At 36.2% G+C, this 12047-nt stretch overlaps 1 protein-coding gene across 16 annotated transcripts in view; it reads left to right on the top strand.

The window, feature by feature from the left end:
- The window catches only part of LOC131692299 (adenylate cyclase type 2), a 213286-nt gene that overhangs the window by 123494 nt on the left and 77745 nt on the right, over window positions 1–12047 (top strand). For all 16 annotated transcript variants that reach the window (XM_058979271.1, XM_058979272.1, XM_058979270.1 and 13 more), the window contains 3 exons: window positions 3161–3288; window positions 9026–9184; window positions 9322–9454. In XM_058979271.1, coding sequence (XP_058835254.1) covers window positions 3161–3288; window positions 9026–9184; window positions 9322–9454 — 420 coding nt within the window. The remainder of the gene's footprint in view (window positions 1–3160; window positions 3289–9025; window positions 9185–9321; window positions 9455–12047) is intronic.

The raw sequence follows: 12047 nt of genomic DNA, 5'->3' as shown, positions 1-12047 counted from the left end.
TTTCACGTAAATTATACATGACAGCATATAATCTGTATCTAATATATAATCCAGTAAAATATATGTGTTTATCATATAATTTTCAGCAGATATGTATGTTACAATCAGCTTTTGAATAGGTGGTTAAAATTGTAAAGTCTGATAGATTTTATATTTTGTCACTTTATCCCAATTGGTTATCTCGTTAGAAGTTACTTAACGGTGTATAAAATAATCAATGGAATTTCACGTACAATTCACCTACCTAAAAGGTAATAATAATTGAAGTATCTAGTAGTGTCTACATTTCAACGTATGAGTTTTTTTCAGATTACTTGCTAATATTTGCATGAATGGATATTTTACAAGGGTTGATGTGATATTTTTTTAAATAGATTGAAATATTCCCAGTTCATAAACAGTTCAAAACACTTATTTCGTTTCTCTTTCAATTTTAAGCTATATAAAAACTTATGATGAAACTTTTATTGTGATAAGCCGCAAAGCTAAAACTTTAGTAAATTTTTCAAATCGGTGTCAATTATTTAAAAAAATGCTCATAATTTCTAAATATAGCCCGTCAAATCATCCGGATTTGATTCATATTTCTCACACAAATATAACTGCCGATTCCGAAATCAAATAAGTCGCAGTCTGTTGTCAAAGGGGAAACCTCGAAATTAAGAACGTGTCCTTCAAAATAAGCCTTTAAAATAAGGACGGTTGACAGTGGCGTAGCCAAGGGAGGAGGTAGGGGTGCTTTGGGAGTTAAAACCCCCTCCAAACAAAATTATTTGGACTGAAGATAAAAATATTTCGGCTATCTAAATGAAATGAATACCAGAATAATAATTGCCTGATCAATTCTCAACGCATTGATTGTCTTGAGCATCAGTGGGGCCTTTGGACGATTGTGAGAATGCGATTTTCTACTGATCTCGTGATCTTAATTATGTTGTTTGTCAAAACATATCAATATCTATTAAAATACCTGAATGAGAAGACTTCCATAGAAACTGGCCTCGGAGTTCGGCAATATATAATCATAACCCTCAGATTCCCAATCTTCCAAGAACTCAGTTTGAAGGGATGGACCAAAATATGAATATAAAAATATGACAATTTCTCGACTGGGATAAAGATGGAATGGGTTGAATGCCTATAAAACATAGAACTGCTCATCGGAAAAATGCATAAATTTCAACATTTGCTGAAAATGTTTTTGTGAAGTTGACACGAAGGTGAGTTGAGACGAAAAACTAGTATGATTAATATCAAAATAACACTTTCGGAAAGTAGGACAATTATGACGAATGGCGTTTTCCGTTTGTAATCTAGCAGGTCAGGATCGATTTTTGTAACTATTTGATTTTTGTTGTACAATTCTCAATTAAATGAATAGCTAAAATAAATGTTCGAAAACTTTTATTTAAGGTCAAGATCACACCATTTCAAAACCTTCAACATTTGAGGTTTACTACCTTCGAAAAATTTTTTTAGCGCAACACAACCCATCTTTTGATCAAATTATTTTGGCGTTCTCCTAGAAGAAGTTCTGAAGAATTTTCTCGATGTAGGTGGTTGAGTGATGAGCGTGAACACCACACACCTCAGTGGGTCTGGGTTCCATCGCAGCCGAGGTCGTTGAGATTTTCTGAGGTGAAAAATCTGCAGTCACATCTTCCTTCAGAAAGGCCGTTGGTTCCGGATAATGTGTTGATGGGACGATATCTGGCGTCCAGATGGTGAAGTCAGCTCTCTGACTTCGGCGATTAGCATTCAGTGCGGACAGAGGCCGACGGAAAATAACCAAAAAAGTTAGTTCGTGGCTTAATGTCTTCACTAATCCTTTCGAGAGTGCTATTACAAACAATTTTCTGGAAGACATAAATACAGCATACGTTCAGGGTCTCGAAATTTGATAGGCCTATTGTGAAAGAACATCTGTAAAATAAGTTATTCTGATATTATTGTTTATGAAAAATCTCTTCTGTTGTTGACGAACAATAAAATTCACATTTTGTTCAAGGCATGAAACATTCTCAACAACTTTGCTAAAGACACGAAGTCTCTTGCTGTTTTTTCTCCATAATTAATTCTTGGAGAATTAATCACCAAAATTATTATGCCTGCAAAGACGACGGTATCGGAATTATGCCATTTCAACCGTAAATGCTAACTTAATCCACCTAGCAGTGAGATGAGACATATCACTGTTGGATCATTTATTAATTTGCAGAACTCATACGAAGTAGGCACACAACAGGTTCTAGTCCTGCACGAATAAAACCTCGAATAAAATGAATAAATTAAAGAAAATCAATAAAACGAACGAAATAAAGAAGTAGAGCAAAAATGAAAAAAAGGTTCTCAAATTCATAAAATAAACAGCATGCCTAATATAAATCAAATTAATGAAATACATAAATCAAATTAGATTAGGTGCTACTTGTGGCTAAAAATTATACGTTATTCTTATGAGATTACTATATTTTTGCCTGATTGTTGTTATCATGGTGATACCAGTTCATTTTGGAATTTACTGTGTGATCACACACATCAACAACTGAGGCAAGTATTATACGGCACTTGGCCCTCCGGGTCGGGTTTGTAGGTTGATAGTTTTCGAGTAATTGCATAAACTTTCTATAATAAAAGGCAACAAAGTATTAAATATTAAATGAGCGTCACGAAATTCCCTAGGGCGAAGTTTTCATCAAATTTTATCAATTTTTGTGGTTTTGTCCGACTAAAACTAAGACGGCATAGAACAACAATACGTCGATTACTTTATTGAAATAAAACAAACAACTAAATAACAAAGTACGCGCGATAAATCGAGGCTACACAAAATAGAGTTACACTTTAAGTAGATTGATAAAACGAGGAAAATTTATCTTTGATTCAATTTGTCCCTCGCCATTTCGCGCAATACTCTTTATTATTTCAGTGCCGTCAGCAGGACAATCTAACCTAATTTGTTAGTAACCATTGTAGCACTAGTCCTCTGTTGCTTTCTGCAGAATTGCCCGCGTGCAGCAAATTGCCATTCATTTTCTAGGTTTAGAAAAACTTCCACGCAGAATATTAAACGTGTCCTTGCTTTTTCATGACTATACCAACTTTTCTTTTCTTCCTTCGAACCGGCATTCACATTGTTGAAACGGGATCGTTCACACAGGAGAATCAGTGTTTGCGGATAAAGATCCTCGGTGACTGTTACTACTGCGTGTCGGGTCTTCCGGTGTCACGGCCTCAGCACGCTGCCAACTGCGTCAACATGGGACTGCAAATGATAGATGCTATAAGGTAAGTGTTTCATCTCCCGGTTTATTCTGGCATTTATTCACACCGCAATGCTAGAGGTTTGTTGCTTCCAACGCGATATAGTGAGCTTCTCTTTGGCCTCGTGGAAGGATTTACTCCTGGACTTATTTTTATTTAGCTTCAAGCATCACTTCAGATTTAATTCGTGCCTCAAGTATAGGATCATACACATATTTTGTCAACTAAAAAATCTCGCTGCTTTCGTGTTATCCACGTTAAATATAATGGTCAACCACTATAGAGTTTCGGCTTCACCCCATCTTCACTGATTTTGACAGCCAGTTGTTTATCTCTCATTTTGCAGAGCTCTTTAATTAAAATGTAATTGAAGCATAATTATTAGCGCAGACCGGGTATGTCCGCAGGCAACTTGTTACGTGTACCTGTAAACCCCGGTGGGAAGAGTGTAAATCACCGAACAAAATCAGGAAGCAAACCGCAGGAAGCAGCATTTGACAGCTCATTAGGGATCCATCAGTTCGAATAGCCATAGGATGTAATGTTGGCTTTTCAGGCGCCACACACCGATGGTGTTTTACGTTCCACGGAAAAATGATGTTTCTATTAGGGGAATGATCAGAATTTTTTTGGAGTAATTACGCAAAAGGATTTTTTTACATTTCTTATAAAAGAAATGTATAGAATTCGCTCAAACTTTCAAGATTTTTTCCGAGGCCCGGAGGGCCGAGTCTTATATACCAATCGACTCAGCTCGACGATTTGGGACAATGTCTGTGTGTGTTTCTGTGTGTGTGTGTGTATGTAACGGACAAATTCTCATTCGTGTTTCTCAGCAATGGCTGAACCGATCTTATCCAAACCAATTTTAAATGAAAGAACTAAAAAACAGTATGAACGCTATTAATTTGTTTTTGATTCTGATGTTTAGTTTCCAAGATATGAATGTTTGAATGCGTAAAAATGGCGTTTTTTGCAGTTTTTTTTAAAATTATCTGCCGAAATTGACAATATAGATTAACTATTTATATGTTTTTAGATAGCTTTAACGAATACCTTTTCGAACAAGCTATAGTTGTTGAAATCGGACTATTATCAAAAGAGATATTAAACATTAAATGCGGACGAAAGATTTTTATCATTTCCCATTGCCAGAAATATGACCAAAAACGTGTAATCTATTATTAACGCCAAAACGGCTTATTTTACGTCAATAGTATCTTCGGAGAATATAATCAGAGAAGAGAAGTACCACTTCGAACAAAAAAAATTGCTGTATGTAATCATTGAACGCTCGTTTTCTGAAACGACATTATCTGTTATTTTTGCGGGGCGTCCGGAGAATCATCCAGTTTCAACGGAATGTTCTCTGATTACCTGGTCCGCTTTTATTAATTTTGCATATTGAAGAGTAACTCGTAAGGTACCTTTGCTAAGCAGCACATGATTGCGGAGTCCTCTTTCTAACTAGTGGAACGTGAACTTCCGCATGGGTGGTGGATTTTTCCATATGTCATGAATATTACTTCTGATAATTAAGCTGAAGAAGTATACTTTTTTTCTGAATTCCAATCCAATGCAGTGACAGCTAATGTGAGTACTTAAGGTCACAAGAGCACTTAGCACATATAAGGGAATCCAATGGAAGATTTTGTCGTGATAATTCAATTTTGTAAAAAAATATTTGTAATTTTTCGAACAAAAAAATAAAAAAAGGTTCGATAAAACGTCAGCTGCATCGGAAAAAATCGAAAACAGCATATGGCTTAATAACCCAATGAACGTATACAATCTCGCCATCGTCGGTCTTAACAACAGTTGTTTTCTCTAACAGTTTAACTATTTTTAAATTTATATTAGAAAAAATCTTTAACTTGGCTGTTGAGTAACTGATTAATAATAGCTTCTCGGTACGAAGATCTGAAAAGTGTGTAGCAGCGATGCCAGAAGTACATATTTATCTAGAAAGGTACAGATTTTTCGAGTATTTTTGGTACAAATTCTGTACGATACGGATAACATATTTTTGTAAAAAAGTACAGTTTAGTACAGATTTTTTTTTAACACGACAGGTAAAATAATAGCTGGAGCTAGCACTGACATTACGATGCGAAATTTGAGAAACTTGCTTGCAGCAAATTAAAGGATTGATGTCAAAATAGGTTTGTTACAGTACCAGGAGAAACTGGAAGTACTTCTTCTCCTTTTCTACATCTAGTAGCAAACCGAATTAAAAATTAGCAAGTTTTTTTGTTCCTGTTTGCTACGGAGCAACTAGGAGCAAGAACCGTGTATTGAAACAAACCTAATGAATGCCGAGCGGATCTGCGCGGATTTCTTGCGTTTACTGTGATAGGCCGCTTACAGAGTGGCGGCGAGAAACTGTGTATGTGCTGCCCAAGTAACCATAAGCATTAAGCCATTGCACTATATTGGCTACACATTTGCACTAATGTTGCATTGAAACTCCATTACAGCATTAACAATGCAATAAAGCTCTATATTAGCATCAATAATGCATAATAGCGCAACCGACATATAGCATTATCACTGGCTCTATGCGTATATAAAGCTGATATAACGCGTACATGCTTCAAGGATCTTTAAAGCATGTAAGCTTTACAAGTGCATTTAGTGCCATTATAAAGCAAATAAAAAGCCGATATAATGCTATTGTTATGCTATGGGTTTATTTGTTATGCAACTCTTCTTGAAGATTATATTAGGCATATTTCATTTCAATCGAACATATGCAATATAGTCTAGGGTGCAAACGCAGCGAACTTACCGTGAAGGACGAGGCAAAGTACCTCAGTTCGAGACATACTAAAGGTAATTTTCGTGAAACATTCATATCATGTGAGAACGAAAACACATTAAGGATATTCATTACAATACATTACAAGAGAGTCAATTACGGTTTTAAACAGAACATTTTATTTTAAAATTTTTCGCTTTTGCTCATCATACCGAAACGAAACATAAGAAATGATTTTAAAACCATGGCGGACAATGACAGCCAACTGAAGCTAATGCTAATAGCATTAGTACTGCAGAAACGAGCTGTCAATCTATGCATAGTAATAGCACTATATTTCTCCTTTTCTGGCATAATACCAGCATAATATCAGGCTTCACGGCTCTTCAAGACAGCATTATATGTGGATCTAAAGCAGATATTAGGCTACGTTATAATGCTTATGGGTTACTTGGGTGGTACTGCCAGTAGGATGCGAGAGCCCATAAACCTGCTTGCAGCATATCAAATGGAACCTGTCAGTGTAAAAGCAGGTAGCCGGTGCAGATCCGCTCGGCTTTCACTTTGACATCATCCCTTTGGTTTGCAGCAAGCAGGTTTTTCGCATTCTAATGCCAGCGCTAGCCCCAGCTTAGCTTCTCGCCGCCACTCTGTAAGCACCCATAGGCTTCATTTGATTTGCTGAATACAAGTTTGTCACATCTCGCATCCTAATGTCAATACAAGCCCCAGCCAGGGTTGCACATTCAAAAAAAATTTCTTTAATGTCACAGATTTATTTAACAATTAGGTAATCCATGAGACGTGTTGGATCAGATGATTATTTCTTGATTGTTTCTTCTGACGTTACTCCGCTTTGCTGGGCACAACGTCCGACAAAACCGTTGATTCGATCCAACATCAAACGAATCGGAACTAATGAAAGATGTTTGTGTTTGCAGGAGTAAAGCAAAACAAACTTGTTACAAAACCCTCCACTGAGTTGTCAAACAAACGTCTCATAGATTGCCTGATGTTTGGTCAAACCTACTTTTTTCAGAAGACAGATTTTTAACATTTTCATGAAAATTTCACCGATTTCCACAGACTTTTGGAAATATTTTAATTTTTTATAGATTTTTTGGAAATTTTAGTAGAACACTCTGTAGTTTTGACTGGTTTTTGGCGAAATTTTATCGCAAATGAAACAACTGATTCCGAGTTGGATTTTTTTGGTTTTTCGCAGCCAAATATCAGCATCAGCACCAACTCAGTATATCACTATCTCGAATGAAAAATAAAAATATTAAATATTGAAAATAAACTAATTTCCACCACTTTTATAAATACCAAAAAACTTATATCGAATCCTGGAAAAGGAAAATGGCTGGCTAACAAAATGATGTTTGTGTTTAAATTTAATGTCCTTGATTGGTGGTTCTCAAAAGAAAGGACACACAATAACCATTGGGAAGATATCCATTGAAACTTTTTCTTGAGCAGTGCGCTAAGAATTAACTGTGCAATCAAAAGTTTCGATATTTAAGCGTAAATGTATGCTTACATACTTCAACATTAAAACTTTCGTTTTCGATGGAAAAAGATAGGTTAATTTTTAAAGTAAAATATCCGTTTGCAACCCAAAAACGCAGCCAATGTTTGAAAGATGGGTTAATTATTGCATGACAATTTTTATTTGGTAGAACATATTCTGACCACTTGTCGGATTATCGGGGATGAATTTGCTAGATATTTTATACCAGTAACGTCGTATAATTTTGAACTAATGTGTTGATTAACAGTGTATTTTGCAGGGCTTCGACACCACGTGCCGCTAGTGATTTTAAAAAGAATTGTGAGAAGTTTTGATTTTAAGTGGCCCTTCTCTTCTCTGATATAATGGAGGCAATATGCCCTTTCTTTTGGTATTGCGCTTTTGCTGATTAATCCCCCTATAAGTGAGATATTTTCACAAATTTTCTTGAAAGTGATTATATCGAAATGATGTCTTCAGCAAATTTGTAGCTCTTACTTTTGCGAATAACTTTACTGAAGACTTCAAATATCTATTTTGAATACTTTAAAAGCTATGGCTTGTTGTTTGTGGATTACTCTTTGCCGCCTATTTATTGTTCAATATAGTAATAATCCATTGAAATAAGCCAAACAGTATTTCGATAAAACGAATTTTGTATTTCTTTTTTGTATCTACAACCGCTAGAAATAATAACCGAACACTTCCAAGTTGTCTGGAAGGAACTTGATAACTTATCAGTGCAAAAATGTTCATTTGTGCGAACCTTCTGACTGCAATTTTTCTAACTTATGAACATCGGATCGATCTGAAACATATCGGAAAATGAGAAGCGAAATAAATAACTCCAAGCAACGGCGTAGCCAAGAGAAGGTTTTGGGGTTGACGCCCATACAACCACCGCCACAAATTTCCCGGTGAATATTCTGGGGTAGCTTCCTGTTAGTACGAAGTTTTTACTGGTTCATCCACTGTTGCAGGTGACCTACCAGACCAAATATTTGTAGCTGTTGGCAATCGAGTATTAAACGATTTTGAAACACTGTGAACAGAACTTGCAGATTAGTCAAGCTTCAATTCTAATTAGATATGCCTGATTTTCGTTTGGGCTGCACAAAATAAATTTTCCAACACGAACTACTTTGGACGCTGTTTTTAAAAGTGATTTTATATACTACCGGATTGTATATTTTAAGACAGAATAAACATACGTTAATATCTGTGAGAAATAGTTCATTTTTTGGTTGAATATTTCAAGCGATCTATATGTTTTTAGGTATCCACACTTTTTCGTGAACAACTATAAATTAGTCATAATCAGTAAACTCAATGTAAATCAAGCAAAGTATATTTAAAATTACAGCAACAAGTTGATAATGGACAAACAACATTTTACTGCAAATAGAAAAACTAAACATTTCATTTTTTTGAGAAGAATATTTCCCAGCACTAATCTACTGTAACAAAAATTTAATTCTTTCCGGCTGCAGGCTAGTCCGAGAGGCAACGGGATTCAACGTCGATATGCGGATTGGCATTCACACCGGTAATGTGCTGTGCGGCGTTCTGGGTCTTCGCAAGTGGCAGTTTGATGTGTGGAGCGATGACGTTACCCTGGCAAATCACATGGAGAGCGGAGGCGTTGCCGGGTAAGAATAGACATTTTCTTTTCTATAAGCGAGCCAAAGCCATTTTAATTTCTGAACAAGCGGGGCATCAGGCGTCACTTAGGCTGCATTGTAAAGTGAAATTTTTCTTAATGCTCCGATTCCGCTATAATTCACAGACGAGTTCACATCACGAAATCTACTCTAGATTACCTGGGTGACAAATTTGAAGTGGAACCGGGCAGTGGTGCAAGCCGAGAGTCATACCTGGCAGATCATAAAATTGAAACATTTCTCATCGTTCCTCCGAAGGTAAGTGAAGTTAATTAAGTTTGATTCGTGGAATACGAAACATGTGTTCACAATGAATAAACAGTATAAAATATACCTAGTCGAAGAAGGTGCATTTGTTTATTAAGCCCATATTCTCCTTACACATAATGTCACTGTCACTATGACTGTCACTGTCGCTGTGACTGTCACTTACTGCTGCTGTCACAGGAGTAATGATTTTTTTTGTTAATACTAAGGCTTTTTGCTTTTGATTCAAGACGCAGACCAGAGAGCAAACTAACCAAGATGCACACCATACTGAAATACGTCAAAATAAACAAAAAAAAAGTTCTAACAAACTGCGCATAACGGAGTCAACACACAAATAGCAGAAATTTAACTCGCTATTTTAACTAGATTAACATGGAAACATTTCAAAATAAGAAATGATTTTAATTGCCATTTTTCTTCAATCCATACAAACCCGAAAGTTGAAAGTAATTACGAAATTTTTCGAAATCTGTCTATTTCGGATTTGGTTGATTATATTGTTAAACTATTAAGGGGCCGTTCATAAACCACGTAGACTCATAAGGGGGACGGGGGGGTCTGGCAAAAGTCTACGTTTGTCTACGAGGGGGGAGGAGGGGACTTTGAAAAAGTCTACGTAGACTTTTATTTTTTGTTATTCTCGTATTACTAATTATAAATGGGATTTAAAGAGAGTTGTATTCAAAATATCGGTCTATTCAGTATTTATGCAGACACTTCAAAGCTAGTACACTATTGAGGTAACTACTCGTTAAGCGACCACTCAACCCAGAACCCACGATTTTTTTTGGACAACCTCACACAGTGTTGTTTCTTGCGTATATTTCGATATAGTTTTGATCTAGGAATAATACAAAATGACAGTTCCAAAGACGATCGCCCAAAATTCCTCTCGACGGAAGATTTTGACTGTGAAATCATCTGAGACATCACTAGTTAGCAGACATGCATGGACCATTAAATGCATGAATCTTAAAAACGTAAAAAATGGTCAAAGTTAAGCATTGTAACAACAAAACACCCGATTTTTAACAATAAGTGGATTAATTTTATTTTTTATTTATTGATTTCGGTGGTTAAAGCAGTAGTGTAGTTAAACTTCTACAACAAAGTGTTTACTCAAGTTAATCAGTTTCTCTTGCAATCATTTACACTGATTTCAAAATCTTTAAACACCCGTTAAATTTTACGTTTATATATTGAAATTTGTCCACGAAAAGTGAAATTTGTGTACATGTTTGGTTTATTATTTTAGTCTAGATGATAGTACACATCGACAGTATTATTTCGTAAATGTTTCTTATAATTTAACAATTTTGAATGCACCCGTAAGGCTCAAAAAGTGTTTAGCAATTCTGCATTGTTCGCACACTTCGGCCAAAATTTAAGATAGTTATAGCAATATATCTTTTTACATATATTTGAGTGACTAACCTTGAAAAGAACTATTCCGAACGTTGAACGAAAGAAGTACACAAACGTTGGAAAGCACCTTGAATTAGTACTAATTGATTTGATCAATCATAGACAAAAAACCAATGTGAAACACCTTTCTTTAATATTTAAAAAGCTTGAAATAAATCTGAACGCTAATTTTTAATTGAACATTATAATGTGCTTCTTGCTAATTACACATTTCCCGCGAATAAAAAAAAATAAAAGTCTACGTAGACTTGTGGTGGAGGGGGGGGGTTGGTAAAAGTCTACTAAGGTCTACTAGGGGGGAGGGGGGGTTAAAAATTCTCAAATTTCGGTCTACGTGGTTTCTGAACGGTCCCTAATGGAAACATGTTAATTATTGATATCAGGATTAGGATAAAATGCCTATTTTCACTATATTAAAGAAGGTGCCTCACTAATTCAATAATTACTCGACCTACAATTGATGGACTGCGTACAAATTGGCTTGGCTTCGTTCTTAAGAACCAAGATAATAAAACATATGCGCTGTAAACGGTGCTCGTGTTTGAGCAGATCGAAAACTCGTATCGAGTGCCCTGTTGTTGCGCAACCATTTTGTTGGGGAGAAATGGACATCCCTACCAACTACTCACCAACACTACCGCTGAGCTCACTGGTGGCAGTGCAGCTGTCACCCGTCGATGCGAGAACAGCGGAAACACATTTTATTTTATAATTAATATCAACAGACACAGTGTGGTCCTAATGATAATTTCTTAATCTATTTAAAAAGTCAAATTGTAATCTGCTACGTGGAATGTGAAGATCGAACTCGGATGAAACTCTGTTGAAAGTCCGCTGCAAACCAATGATGGCACCGTTCACTCCATAGTTAGTCCGGCGAAGAGGTAATCGGAGGAATAAATTATTGCGAAGGGCGCGAGGGCGAACGTTCATGTTTATCGCACTGAGAAGCTCGGGGCAGTCAATTCGATCTTGCAAAATATCCGAAATCGTCATAGCACGGAATAGATCCCGTCGCACTTGCAATGTATCGAGTCCAATAAGCAAACCCCGGCTTTCATAACTTGGCAGCTGGTGAGGGTTGCTCCAAGGCAATCGACGAAGGGCAAACCGAACAAATCTGCGCTGTACTGCCTCAATTCGATGGACGCCGTTG

The sequence above is a fragment of the Topomyia yanbarensis genome, chromosome 3 (genome assembly GCF_030247195.1).
Source record: "Topomyia yanbarensis strain Yona2022 chromosome 3, ASM3024719v1, whole genome shotgun sequence".
Taxonomy (NCBI): Eukaryota; Metazoa; Arthropoda; class Insecta; order Diptera; family Culicidae; genus Topomyia; species Topomyia yanbarensis.
The sequence above is the reverse complement of the archived record's forward strand: the minus strand, read 5'-3'. Positions and strand labels throughout refer to the sequence as shown.